Source organism: Oryza brachyantha, chromosome 7 (genome assembly GCF_000231095.2).
Source record: "Oryza brachyantha chromosome 7, ObraRS2, whole genome shotgun sequence".
NCBI lineage: Eukaryota > Viridiplantae > Streptophyta > Magnoliopsida > Poales > Poaceae > Oryza > Oryza brachyantha.
This window is the reverse complement of record NC_023169.2, coordinates 1730297-1745768: the sequence shown is the minus strand read 5'-3', so window position 1 is coordinate 1745768 and position 15472 is coordinate 1730297. Positions and strand designations below refer to the sequence as shown.

The following is a 15472-nucleotide window of genomic DNA, read 5'->3' as shown; positions in this document are numbered from 1 at the left end:
TGATATAAAATTTAAATTTTATAAATACTTATATTAAATTGTATATAAGCATTTCTGATTCCGATATACTATTTCGATCGTTTCCACAATTAGCAAGTCAAGAAGATGCTTTGAATGGAATTACTAGTATTACTGTGGCGCTCTGCTTGTCGTGGCAATACGTACATATGATGTGCCAACCAGCAGTCTGTCTGAAAAAAAATAAACAGAGAGAAAAGAGACCTGTAGTGTCAACAGTACTATAGATTCGCCAGCGCTTACATCCATTGATGGTATACAGCTAGTTTTAATTGTTTTGATGAGATTAGTTCAACAAAGTGAATCCAAAATTTTGAACAAAATAATACTCTTTTTTTATATGACGTTTTTTATATGACGTTGATTAGTTAAAAACAATATTGAATTAATTAACCAACATCATATAAAATATGGAGATTATATAGCATGAAAACAATTAGAGTTAAGCATCTGCATTAATCTGCGTCCATGCATGGCCTACCCGGCCGAAAGATCGAAAGCCAAAATTAAGTCGATGATATAATTACTTCCAACCAATTGTGGTGGAGAAGATATGTGTGCTCCCCTTTTGTCGGCATTGCCTTTTCAATTCTGGGTTTCCATCGCTTTCCCTGAACTTTTCTACCATTTGGTTTCTTCTGAGAAATAATTTAAAGTTTCTATCAGAGCGACTATTGTACGGACAGTGACCGACTTGGCACCACCGGCCTCATTCTTCGACAAAAAACTACTGTTGACTTAGGGGTGTGGTTAAACTGCCTCACGTCACATCAAATGTTTGAGCACTTATTATAGATATTAAACGTAGACTAATTATAAAATTAATTATAAATATGAGAGCTAATTTACATAATAATTTTTAAGCCTAATTAATCCATAATTAGAGCATGTTTATTGTAGCATTACATATGTTTATCATGGATTAATTAGACTCAATAGATTCGTCTCGCGAATTAGTCCAAAATTATTGATAGGTTCTATTATAGTCTATATTTATTATTTATAATAAGTGTCCAAATATTTATTGGGACAAGAGACTAATGGGACTAAACACCCCATAACATGGATTTGGTATGTGAGCTACTGTAGCTAGCTTATTTTATAATAGTAGTACACTACAAGAGCATCACCAACGGCTCATCTATCATATCCTCTATCAATAGAGGATGAAAACTATAAATTGAGCTCCAACAGAACAGTTATCCTATCATCTATTTTTAGATGTCATCCATATTAAGAGAGAACCTTCATATTTAGATAATTTCTCTCCATCCTCCAAAGAGATACAGAGAATGTCATATATGGACGATCTAGTAAAGTACATTGAGATACGAAGGATGAAACTAGTTTAGATGATCATCCAAATGAAGATATGGATGATCAAATTTAGATAAGCTGTTAGGGATGCTCTAAGATGAATGAAAACTGATGTGGAGGAACAGGAGGATAGATTGAGTGAAGAAAAAGGAAGTTTGCTTCTAGTATAAGAGGTAGCTCTCCATATATTCCAAAATATATATTGAATACATAGGTGAGAGAAGAATATATAAGTGATAAAATTTAGTTAGTTAATCTGTTACATGTGTTGCCTCTAGTATAGAATTATAACTAGCAAGTCGATTCTACCGTTAAACTTGCTCTAATAAATTATCATTTTAGCTGTCACACTCACACTACATTGTTGATTTTACTGTTAAATGGTACAAGTTTTGTAGAACCACATATACGTTAGCGTATTGCTTTATTTTAAATAATGCATCATTCGTTCAAAATATAATAGTAACACTCAAAAATTATCCAAAAATATATTAACTTCACCACCTACTCTGTCATCTCAACAAATCTTTAATTTCTCCGACTACGTAGAATATTTTCTTAATCCATCACAATCTTTTTACATATTTAATTTCATCTATTATTACTCCCTCTTTTATAAAATGCAAGTATCTATGAGATTTGAATCTGGTACCAAAATCTAATTATTTTTAGCAAATATTCACAGTACTACTTATTGCATCCATCACATTCTATTCAAAGTCCTTCTCATTTTACCGCTACATATCCTCTCGCCACATCTATTCCTCATTTATTAATCATTTATTAAGTAGTTGCATATTATTTTCTTCTAAACCTTAATGTCTGCTAAACAAATAAAATGCTTATGTTTTAGGATGTAAGTACTACTACATACTCTGTATTGTGCTTATATGGTCTATTTGGCTTTCATATTTTGATATAAAGGGATATATAATTGATGATCCTCTTAAGGCTTTTTTTTATATGCTCCAAGTCTTTATATGTAATCATTGAGTTGATTTAGCTCCAATTCTCATACATACAACCCTTTTATCATTCTCATTGTTGAATGCAAACGCTCTTTCATGTAATCGTGGTTATGCATAACTACAGTGTGGAGGCAAAAAATCTTCTTTTGTGATCTAAACGATATTATCGTACCATTCCCTTGATTTTATCCCTAGTGGGTGATTTTATATATACTATAGTAGAGGAAACATTGTAGATACATAAATTTATCAAATCTACATGTAGTTTGACTAAATTATCACAAAACTACATATTTAATGTTGTGTGTCACAAAACTACAGATTTAGCAACAAATTTCTCAAAAAACTACATATTTAACATCTTGTATTACAGAACTACAGATTTAGTAGTGAGACTATAAAAAAACTTCAGGTTTTGAAGTTCCACTGTTATCTTTGTTAAGTTACAAAAGTTATAGTTTTATGATAATATTGATGTTAAATCCGTAGTTTTGGGATACAAAGCCTTAAGACTATAGTTCTATCAAAAAATTGGTGTTCAATCTGTGGTTTCATGATATAGAAACTTAAATATGTAGTTTTACAATACTTTGAGAAAACTATTTGCAGTTTTGTGTAATTTACTCTACACACTAATTAGTGTCTCTTAAAGTTAGATTTGATTGTGTTTTATATCATTCTTTGATGAATCATAGGATACATTGTTGGTATACATTACCACATAAAATATTTCTCTATACGGCTAAAACTAATTGTTTGCATGCCATTAAACTACTGCTTGTAAGCAAAATACTTGTGAAATAGAGATTTTCATATGCGATTGATTGGCCCATATGAAAAAATCGATTTTCACATATATACGGGTGTCTTAAGATGTGGCAATCGATTTTCGCTTGCGGATGTCTTAATATGGTTCTCTGTGAAAATAAATTTTTGCATTTTGAATTTTCTTAGTGTCAAAACAAAACCAAAAAATATATTTTCATTTTTAGTTAGAAACCTATATACATTCGTAGACCCATGTTATAGGCCACATTCATAGTCCCACGTTGCTACAATATTTTTGCAGGAATCTACACAAGGGTGGAATAGGATATGAACTCAAGACCTCACTTTCACTCAAACCCATTATTATCGTCACACCATCAAGTACTTGTTGTTTACAAGAAATATGTTATTCTTTTGACTTTACCTTTGCTACCCTTGAGATGTTTATCTAGTTCTCTAAATTATCTTAAATAAAATGGTCACAAACTACACGAAAGTTGTCCCTTTTATTATGGGGATTTACCCATAAGAGAGATGCACAGAGGAAGAGAACGAATTTTTTATATCCCTCTTTTACTCAATCAAGAAACAAGATCGGACGAGATTCCGGTTCGTCTCCATTTTTTTCATCAATTATAAAAGTTGTAGATTTGGTTAAGCTCTACAGATTTGATATACATAACATCTTTATCGGATGTCGTTTAAAATATAGATCTAAACTATCAAATTAGAGGAAACATATACAACACATTACCTCAAGCATACATCCTGTAATACACCATAATAAATTCCACTTGAATTATTTTCTATTAATGCATTGGTCTATTTCGTTTATCTTTCTTGGAGATTGTGTAGATGTTGCTCCTTGCATAAGAGGTGGCTCATGTTCTATCTCTTCTTTTTCACTCCACCTCATCGTTTGATCTGGCATAGTATCTTGAGGTAAGTGCTTAGGGGTTTATAGTACTTTCTCTAAGATCTTGTAAATTGGAGCTAAAATCTTGCATTTTTTTCCTTATGATATGCTTTGGGATTCTTGGTTTGGACTATAGCTCCTTCTCATCTATCTTTAGCAACCCAAACAAATGAAAGTGCAATTAGGTTTAAGTTTTGGTGTTGGAGGCAAAGAGGAAGTTGTGGTACGGTTGCATATCTAGTGGTGAGAAGCAACCAAAAATTGGAAAATATGGTAGGGTAAGGGACACCTCGCCCTACCCAACTTGGGGAGAAGGAGAGGAGGGGAATAGGAAGTGGGACGAAGCTGGATGTATGGGTGGGAACGCAAAGAGGGGGGATCGAGAAAGAATCTGATGACAACGGTGGGAGCGAGAAGGGTTAGGGTTGATGTTATTTGCATAAATCCCAACGTGATCGAATGGTTCAAAATTTGCAATACTTTTAGGGTGTTTTCTACCAAATGTGTAATACAGTCTATGGGAATAATTAACTATTTGCCACTCTTATATGTGGCATTTAATCAATGTGTCTATGACATGTAGGTTTAGGACCCACATATCATAGACACTTCAGATGGAAAATATGTAAAAAAATATGTAAAGTTGTTACTGTAGCAGTAGCAAAGAATTAAATGCCCGCCGACGAGGTGTCCTCCTCATCACTCGACCATGTAGAAGTCTTGGTTCTTGTTGAACTCGCTGAGCTTGAGCAATGATTCACCGTGACACTGTTAGCTGATGTGTAGATCCTCAGACCTGTGCTCCACCACTGGAATAATGTTCGGGCACTCCAAGATAAGGATGATCGCCGATGAGTGCACCAATGTGGTGTTCCCCTCCCATTGGAGCAAGTCGAAGCTCTTGTATACCAGAGCAGAGCCTCTAGTGCCAACCTTAGTGGTGATGACCATCCTCCACAGGTCGTCTCCCAATAGAGCCACACCGTCAAGCCATCGAGGGGTACGTTGGCGGGGATAGTGATGACTAGGTTGTACTTAGGCTTTTCCCACTCATCGATCAAGTAGGTTCTTGACGAAGGCCACATTGTGCACACACGTGTTGTTAGCATTCCTGCCGGTGCAAAGGAAGGCATGGCGGGCGCCGAGGAGGATGATGATGGAGGAAGGGTGGGAAACTGGGGAAGGGATGATAGAGGATCAAGGGACACGTGGGTCTAGTGTTTTTTATTCTATTTTTCAGACTTGCAGGTAGCTCCCACGAGTCTTTAAATTAGTTTTGTTGTTTGCACAATTACCTTACTGACACATAGGTGCCACGTAGTTAAGGGAGTCTTTGTACCTAATTTTATGCTTGTGGCGTCACATGATACGAAACCGTCGTCCAAATTATCAAGGAGGTAAGGTGATTCAATCGATAATTGAGGGAGTCTTTCTACCTAATTTTATGGTTGAGTGTTAAGATTTGGACTCAGGCAATAGCTCAAGGAATCAAAGTAGACATTTTGTAATTCTTTTACCTTCTTTTGTTCTTATTGGGCCTAGCCAAGCCCAATTCTTCCAATTTAATTTTAGAGTTGAGTTTGAGGTTTTGTCATTATCTTTTTTTTTTAATCACTGGTAAGGTGTTACAGCTTATATTATCTATTATAGGTGAAACGATGAAGTTGATATATTCTGAGAGAATTCTTTATTTGCCTTAATAAAATTGGTAGCTTTCAGTCTCTCAAAAAGTTGTATCTCCCTACTTCGCCTCTCTTTCTCCAAGTAGTTTTGGCCCTGGTCTCCTACTCTTGTCGATCAGTTCCTTGTAAATAATTGGCTTCTAACTGAGTAGTTCTTGCCAACAGTCCAACCTCAGGATGTTCTTCCTTGTAAATATGCGTCACTCTGATTCCTCTAATCACAAACCAGTTAATCAGTGGGTTACTCACTAATTGATATGGTTCACCAACCCCTCTCGCTCACCTAACACTGAGCTGGAACCTATTATTACTTGATCATAGTTTATTTTATTTTCCCCTCTCCTGGAAGAGATGAATGCCTGATGGCTACTGATTAACAGGTGTACATCAACCATACATATTGACTAAGTTCTCTTAGATAAAGATAAAAAATGAAAAATATCTTATTACTACTATAGCTATTTCATAATATATAAACGATAGAATTAACTACAACAAAGTTAAAAAATATACTTTAGAAATTTAAGATACATAAAAATACATTGTTTAATAGCTTGGAATGTATGCATGCGAAAACCAAGAGATAATATTGACAAAAAAAAAGCCGCCGTTACTTCATACTACTCATTATACTACAATTAGGCTTCTCTATGAAATGAAATGGAGTACGAGAAAAAAATGCACCACCAAACCTGCAATAAATAGAGTATTCTTGCAAAGTTGCAATGGATAATATATTAATGTAGAAAAGTTGATGTGTTTATATGATATTATCTCTGAATGACAACCTAATATTTTAGTCTCTTTTGGCAAAAACAAAACTGATGGTAACACAATGCTTCTAACTTCGTCCTATAATAACTTTATTTTTTGTTTTTCCATGTCCAATATTTGACTATTCGTCTTATTTAAAATTTTTGTGATTAATATTTTTATTATTACTAGATGATAAAATTTGAATAGTACTTTATTCATAACTAATTTTTTAGGTTTTTACAGAAATTTTTCAAATAAAACGAATGGTCAAACGTTGGACACGAAAAAAAACGAAAAATTATGTTATTATGGAACGGAGGTAGTATAATTTTTTTCCTAAGCTAAAACAGAAAAATATACTGGAGGATAAACAAGAAAAAGAATAAGAGGAGGAGTAGGTAGGTCCAGCAGAAGGTGGGGCCCACCCACCAAACAAAGGTGTTGAATTGCAGGATGGTCTGTTAACTAGAGGTTGAGCTTAGCTGACCATGTTTGTTGGTTTGACCCTTCCTTCCTTCCTTTCTTTGGTTGGTAGTTAAAAAGAAGAACAAACACCATTCTTGCAAATGTCAGGGGGAGCTTTTCCTCTCCTGCATCAGCTGCAGTGCAGGTCTTCCTCTGTGCAGTACTATTAGCTTGTGCTGGAAACGGTCCTGGAAATCAAGGCTTCTTGTAGATCTTGGGGAAAAGATCCTCTCTTTCTGCAGGAATTCAAGTCAGTTTCTTTACTTTTCTTCTTTTCTTTGGAGTATCATCTTGTTTGACAAGTTCTGCAAGAATCCCCTTTCTTTCGCCGGAATCTTTGGTAAAAACTGCTTCTTGCTAGAACCTATTCCCCTTACGTTGAGATTGAGTGCGAATTGGGTATCTACTGGTAGGTTTAATAAGCTAGGGTTCGGTTGGTTTTTCAGTCTTTGTAGGGGAGGCTCGATTTGTTTTGGTTTTTTTTTTTTTTTTGGGGGGGGGGGGGGGGGTGGGGGGAAACTAGAGCATCCTTGCAAGTTCCAACTCCATTCTTGCTATGCAGGTTAGTTTCTTGTTATTTCTATATAAGGTGGAAAGATTGGTTCTTGAAATGTCATGGATGAAAGACTGGGGCTCTCTATGGCCCAACAAATTGGGGATTTTTCATATGTGTAGGGACAGGAGTTTAGTTCACCATGGACCACCATTCTCCTCACTGAAGTAGCACTTGAGCTCGATTTTTCAGTGTCCTGTGAGAAGACCTGAATTGATGCTGATTTGTGTTTTTTTTTTTCCCCTGGTGTTCAGGGCATTGTTGGTGCCCTCTTCAGCTCTGCTAACTCTAAGACGAGTATGCGCCGCGTCCGGGTCTCATCCCACCAGTCTCCAGTTCACAAGCTTGGTGATTCACAGATGAAACTGACACCCAAATTCCGGCTTGCCACGACCTCTGCATTGCCATCGTCGACGCCGTCCTCTGATTTGGAGCAAACCTCATGGGAGACACCCCTCATACCTGGCCTTCCTGATGATGCTGCTCTAAATTGTCTCCTCCGGCTACCTGTTGAGACCCATGAGGCATGCCGGCTTGTGTGTCGCCGGTGGCACCACCTCCTAGCCGACAAGGCGCGGTTCTTCATGCAGAGGAAGGTGATGGGCTTCCGGTCACCGTTGTTGTTCACTCTGGCATTCCACCGTTGCACAGGTAAGATACAATGGAAGGTGCTGGACCTGAACTACTTAACCTGGCACACAATTCCTGCCATGCCGTGTCGGGACCGGGCTTGCCCCCGAGGTTTCGGTTGTGTCGCAATCCCTAGTGATGGCACCCTCCTTGTTTGCGGCGGGTTGGTCTCGGACATGGATTGCCCACTGCACTTGGTCCTCAAGTATGATGTTTACAAGAACCGCTGGACTGTCATGACTCGGATGCTTGCTGCTCGGTCGTTCTTTGCCGGTGGTGTCATCGATGGGCGGGTTTATGTTGCTGGAGGTTATAGTACTGATCAATTTGAGCTCAATTCAGCAGAGGTTCTTGATCCTGATAAGGGTGCCTGGCAACCTGTTGCTAGTATGGGCATGAACATGGCATCATCGGATTCTGCTGTCATCAATGGTAGGCTTTATGTCACTGAAGGCTGTGCATGGCCTTTCTTCTCCTCGCCGAGAGGCCAGGTTTATGACCCAAAGATTGACCGGTGGGAGACGATGCCAGTTGGGATGCGTGAAGGGTGGACGGGTTTAAGTGTTGTAATTGATGAACATTTGTTCGTCATTTCAGAATATGAGAGGATGAAAGTTAAGGTCTATGATCCGGATACGGACTCGTGGGACTCTGTAAAAGGCCCTCCTATGCCTGAGCGAATTATGAAGCCTTTTTCGGTGAGTTGTTTGGACAATAAGATGGTTGTTGTTGGCCGAGGCCTCCATGTAGCTATTGGACATGTCAAGAAGCAACCTGGTAGCCATCCTGATAGTAGGAGTTCAAGCTACTTAATTCAATGGCAAGATGTGGATGTTCCGAGGGAATTTGGTGATCTCACACCTTCAAACAGTCAGATTTTGCATGCTTAACTGCTGCTACTGCCGGATCTGCAGAAACACCACCCTTGTTCTTTCATTCTATTTGCTCAACGGGTTGAGGAGCTATTCTGAGCTGTAAAATTGCTGTGCTCTGTATGTTAAGTCTCTTTCCCAGTTAATTTTACATCCTGTAAGTGCTATATCAGTAAGTAAATAAATAAACTCAAGAGTGTAAGTAGAAGTTTGTTTGTACTTGAGACTATTTGTTATATTTCACTCACTAAACTGATTTAACTTCTTGTTCAGTGCACTGCCAAGATTCTGTATATGTATGTTTATGGCCTTATAGATTTTTGTGTTGAATTTTCATTTCTAGCAGACGAAAGGATCTTTTTCTTTGCAGATGATTGCATAGCTGAGACATCTTAAAGACAGTTTGTTCTATTATTGAAATTCAGATCAATACGGTGTTGAGTACTCCTATGTTTGTTGGGTATTGATTCCTATAGTTCTTTGGATCAGTTCTGAATAACCTTTCAGATGATTCTGGAGATCAATGCTGTAGCATTATCGTCTCCTTAATTCCAATTTTGCTTTTGAGTGCCAGTGATGTGTTATTCTGATTTCCTAACTTTGCTAGTTATTGTAATAATCCACAAGAGTGCAGGGGCCCAACTCTCTCTAGTAACTAATATAAGATCATTTTCCACAAGATGTGTGTTTGTTGTTTACATTGCTACATCTTGTCACACACAGTAGCTACTTAAGAAAGGCTCAGTCTCTGTAGACATTTTTCTTGTTTCTTTTTTTCAGAACATAAATACTGCTACTTCCAAGAAAAGAAAAGATCAAGAGATCAACATCATAGTTTTTTCCCTTACAAAATGCTCTCTTTTACAATGGAAGCAAAGATTGTTTGTTATTCACTCATGCAGTTCTCCCAGAAGCCTACAACCAAGTGACCAAACACCACAGCTACTACTCCACTGATGTGTATGCACTACCTACCACAAATATACAAGCCACTCAAGAATGGAACCCCCCAAACGAAATCCAATCCAATTGCTCTCTTGTGGCCATCATTAAGTCAACCAAACACACATGTAGCTCCAATGCAAACATTGATCAATACAACAAGTACAACTAGCCACTTCTTCTCTAGATAATCAATCAATTGGCTGCTTGAAATTCAGTTTTGTTGCTGATGACAGTAATTTGGTTAGAGAGAAAAAGAAACCCCAATCTTTTTACCTGCATCACAAAGATTATTAGATGATAACTTATCTGAAACTTCAGAAATCTGAACTCTGAAGCAGCAGCAGCAATGGAGGCGCTCTACTTGCTGGCGTCCTTAGCCGCCACGCTCCTCACCTCCACCGTCCTCTCCCTCCTCCTCCTCCTCCGCCTCCTCCTCCTCCGGTTCCAGCGCCGCCCTCTCGCCGGCGCCGATGGAGCTGTGCGCCTGTACGAGGGGCGCGTCCGGCACTCGCGGCGGCGGCCCGCGGCGCACGCCTTCGAGTACCCCGTGCGCTACGCGCTCGTTGACCTCGACCGCCTCCCGCTCCCCGGCCACCTCTCGCCCGCCGACGCCCGCCGCATCGCCTCCACCTCCGGCCCCGTGTAAGCCGCCGCCGCCGCCGCCGCTGCCGCCTCTCCGATTCTCCCGGCACATTTCCTGTAAAAAAATCGCATATTTTTTTATGCTGCCAAATTAAAGATTAAGATTTTTGTGTTGTAGGAGAGCAAAAGGCAGAACATTTTCGTGCAAAAAATCGTTCTTTTTATTTATTGTGTAAAACTCTTCTTTTTTAAGATGAAATCACCGGGGGAACTGACATGAAAGTCTTTCTTTGATAAAGGCATAACCCATTTTGACATGAAATAAAATTTGAGAATCTTGAGGAAAGCAATGGGGGTGCTGACATGAAAATCTCTTGTTGTCAAATGAATTCTTTGATGAAGGCATCTCCTGACGATACCCAAGAGCGTAGGGTACGAACAGAACCCGCTCAGCATTTACTACTGCTATGATTCAGCAGAGCAAGGACAGGATGGAGACCTCAAGATGTGCATTGCTGAGGTGACGACTCCGTGTATTCAGTTCATTTTGGTTGGTTTCTGTTCTGTTTGTTGTACATTTTCTAATTTTCATTTTTGTTATTGGTTTCAGGTCACAAACACTCCGTGGGGGGAGAGGGTGATGTTCACCTTCCAACCAGGTTCTGATCTCGTTGCGAAACCGTTACATGTCAGCCCTTTCATGGTAAGGCCATTGCTATGAATCAATGTGTGTAGTAATGCAATGTAGTGCTGTTTAGATGGCAGATGTGGTGTGCTCAAACCTGAAACATTCCGAGTCTCAATTCAGCTTTATTTGAAGCTTGATTACGAAATCTATTCTTTCTTACTGTCATGTTATGGACATTTCTGATGCCGCCTTTTGTCTTTGTTTACATTATGTAGTTGTTGAATCTGGTTCACTTTAATCACTTGGATCATATCTTCTTAGTGGCTTTCTTTTTTTATTTCTTGAGCTTTAGGATATGCTTGGCAATTGGAGTATTCGTGCTGAATCCCCTGGGGATGCTCTCTATGTGGTTATTTCAGTTCAGCATCCAACACTCGGCAACTATTTCACCGCAGCATTGCACGCCAAATTAGTTGAGAAGACGAGTAGTTCTCTTAGGCTAGCAGCATTCTTCTGGCTGATGCCTCATAAAGTTGCTGTCGGGATTTACTGGGAGGTAAGTGTTCTCTCCTGTACATGTTCTTACTGTTCCAGTACTATTCTTACAAGACAATTTAAACTCACACACACACACATATATATATACACACATACATACACACTTATATTGATATATAATATACACATGCTACCTCTGTTTCATATTATTATAAGACCTTTTGGCTCTACCTAGATTCTTCCATAAATCAATATGTATACTTTATATATGTGTTTAGATTCATTAGTTTTTATGTAAATTTGGATAAGCCTAAAAAGTTTTACAATGTGGAACGGATGGAATATATATATGGAATGGTATCTTGAAACTCTAGCGGTTAGGGTGTGAAGAACTATACAAAGTAGATTAATTTCATGGTTATGTTTTCCATTTCGTTTTTGTTAGTTTGGTTTTTGAATAAATTGAATTGATAGCACAAATTTAATGAAAAGCTTCGAGATTTGGTTCATGGTCTCCATGATTGGCTTTTGTTTGAGTTATGTTTAAAACTCTTATGTTAGTAGAATTTGCTTGAAGGATCAGATCAACATTTGGTACTTTTAGCGGTTTAGCCCCAATTTCCGTTTAATAAAACCAAAAAGGATACATAGGAAACCAATAACAGACTCCATGATCTCATTCTTACAAACCTAACACAACACATAAAACCTTTGAAAATAAAATCCACACAGTAATCACAATAAAATCCCACATTGTCGAGGAAGTTGATGTGGTACAATCACAACGAAACAGATATTCAGGATAGCCAAACTTGGACAAGAATAAAAGATAGCAATCTGCTTGTTAGCCACATTTAACCTCAACAATCACTGTCAGTGTGTATTTCAAAAGGTATTCTCCAAATGTCCCTTTCATTGCTAGACAAATCTTCCCACATCGTCAAGCTTTATTCCATGAAACTCTATTGTTAAAATGCATTTTTCATATGTCATTTTGTTGGTAGTGTCAAACTCATCTTGTCCTTCAGTTCCTTCTTGTAACAATCCTTGTTATAAGATACTGGATGCCATGGACTGACGCTTTTGATAAAGGCATCATTAACGATTCCATCATATCCTTATCTCTGCTCATCTTTCTAGACTCCATAAAGTCATAACTTCGTATAAGCTCCTAGTCTAACGAGAGGATCTTTGATGCAATGTAATCTAGTCTTTCTGTCAAAAACATGCAGCCACTTGAGCGAAAACTAAGTATATATTATGTCCATACCCTTTATTGATAACTAACTCTGGTAGTTATTTTCTCCTTTTCACAATCATGAAATATATAGGAGCATAACCAAGCCCAAATTACATGAGGCAGAAGCTTGTTACTTTTTCAGGGCATATCGTAAATTCAGATCTTGAGGTAGCATGTCTTCCTACTTACTTCTATCAGGACTTTGGAAAACATCTCATTTCCTGTTAAGTTCTATAACTACTACATCACAGCCAAAAAAAACAAGAAGAATTGGAGATATCAAACTACTAGTATCAGGAGTTTATCTTCAAAATAGGATACTAAGCAATTCATGGCATGCAGATTTTTTATGTCAGAATCAAGGCATGCTGGCTGCTAAGAGCACATGATAAATTCAGATAGTTCTAGGTGTGACTATAAAGTAGGACACAGCTTGGTTCACACCTAAACTGTCATTTTCCTCTCAAACTTGCAGTTTCATTTTCTTCCTGGTCTTACTAACTGGTATTATACTCTGCTGCCTGCTCCTTCTCTAGGCCGTCAGACTTTGGCTGAAGAGTGTCAAATTCCTGGACCATCCAAGATACCTGAACATGGCTTACAGAGACGAAGCGCAGAAGCGCGATCTCGAGATCCGATCATCGTGCAGCTTCCTTCAGAAACAGAAACTGAACGATCAAAGAAGCGGCAGCGCGGCTGATGAAATCTCAGTTCATCATGATCACAGCGGTGAAGGGGGAGTCACGAAGAGGCGGTGCGTGTGGAGGGATGCACAATGGCCATGGTCATGACTAAATTAACAGCACGAATTGTCTTTTCAGAAAGAACACGAGGAGATACCATGTCGATTCAGTACTACACTGCACTGCTGTTTAATAATCCACTCCTTCCATGAACAATATTTAGAACATCACCAACCACTCCATCGATGCGATTGTAGTTTGTCCACACTGCAAGTTGTTGAGAATTTCTTAGCGACAGCTCACTTTAATTTATTTCTGTCATCAGTAACATCGACAGAACTGAATCTTGTCGATCTAACCACATGGTCTCGTTCCCTGAAGAGACAAGTTTGGTCAGTGTGTGACTAGTTTTTGACCCGATCAAAGACTAATGTTCTAAATTCGAATGTGTAATCTCCTGTTGATGCTATGATTAGGCAGTGCTTAATGTCAATTAGCATGTGCCTTGCTGCTGAGATGAAAGTGCGTGATTCTTTTTTTAGCAGCCAGTTCATGGGTCAATGTTTTTGTGCTCAGAGATGCATCTCCCTCTCTCTCTCTGACGTCTGATGTGTATCGGACGGTGGAGATTGAGCGGATGCACGTCCAACACGTGTCCATACGTACTCTGCTTGCCTTTGTCTATCTGCTGTATTTTGCACGTGTGAATTGTAATAAGAAGGGAAGAGAAAGAAGTGCGTGTTTGTCTAAGAGAGCTTGCGATCACGATTAAGGCGATTTAATGCGCCATTAACGTATAAAATTAGTTAACCGCAGTAGGTGTTGTCATGTCAAAATCAACAGCTGGCTAGCTAGCTCGCTCTATAGCCACACACACACTATCTTTCTTGCGAGTGCCCACCGGTTAGAGAAACAATGGACAGGACAGTAATCAGGTTGCTACATATTCTAGAGAAATGATATTTTATTCGGTCAAAAATATTTATCGTTTATAATAAAATTTAGTTAGACTTCTACTCCCTCTGTTAAAAAAACAATTCTACGGTTTCCGTGTCCAACGTTTGACCATCCATCTTATTTAAAATTTTTTTAGAAAATTAGAAAAAAATTAGTCACACGTAAAATACTATTCATAATTTATCATCTAATAAAAACAAAAATATCAATCGCAAAAAGAATTGAATAAGACGAAAAGTCAAAAATTGTAGGTAAAAAATGAAAAATTGGTTTATTTTGGGACGGAGGGAGTAATATTTTAGTAAGTAATTTTGTGTTAGAATAGATTTATAAAACCTAATAAGTTAATGATACTATGATAGTATTTTTCGAGAAGAATCGATGCATATCATTTGTCTTGTATTTAAACTAAGTATTTAAGAAATTATCAATGGTCGAAATTTTAAAAGTTTAAACAAATTTTGTTCTAAACGACAAATATTTTTGACCAGAGAGAATACTATTATATCAACACCATTTGAATAAGATTTTCTTTAAATAATAAAATCTTTATAAGATATAAGTCAATTACATCAATGAGATATAACAAAGAACGCTCCCAACTTCTCCATAATTAAGATGCAGAGATAAAACATTATAATTCGTATAGCCAGACATCGAGAGTTGGAGACAATAAATCATTCATAGATGAAAAATATCATAATTGTATTCATAGAAAATATTATTAGTAGATTTGTCAATAAAAATTCGTTCATATAGTTATTTTTATATTTTTTATGTACATATATTTTGAGAAAGCAACGTAAAACATATATGTGTTGGAAGTTGTATCAGGGTCTAAAACTTTTAGTTGAGATCTTGGGTAGTACTAATTAAGTTGTGTTTAAGTTAGCTAGCTGGTAGTTGAAGAAAACAAAACTTTTAGTTGAGAACATGAGATAGACGACAGTTTTGCTTTCCTTTGAGTATGTATACATTATCAAGAATCTATTTA

The 15472-nt window shown here is 37.7% G+C and overlaps 2 protein-coding genes across 2 annotated transcripts; both read left to right on the top strand.

Annotated features, from left to right (window-relative positions):
- Nucleotides 1-6923: 6923 nt before the first annotated feature.
- Nucleotides 6924-9153, top strand: LOC102709660 (F-box/kelch-repeat protein At1g30090). The gene is made up of 2 exons (XM_006657391.2): nt 6924-7140; nt 7698-9153. Exon 2 carries the CDS (start codon nt 7743-7745, stop codon nt 8961-8963), a length of 1221 nt encoding a protein of 406 aa, XP_006657454.1. The 5' UTR covers nt 6924-7140; nt 7698-7742; the 3' UTR covers nt 8964-9153.
- Nucleotides 9154-9975: 822 nt separating this feature from the next.
- Nucleotides 9976-14056, top strand: LOC102713561. The gene is made up of 5 exons (XM_040526146.1): nt 9976-10532; nt 10875-10992; nt 11083-11175; nt 11453-11656; nt 13375-14056. The coding sequence occupies exons 1-5, from the start codon at nt 10237-10239 to the stop codon at nt 13627-13629; spliced, it is 966 nt and encodes a 321-aa protein (XP_040382080.1). The 5' UTR covers nt 9976-10236; the 3' UTR covers nt 13630-14056.
- Nucleotides 14057-15472: the final 1416 nt, after the last annotated feature.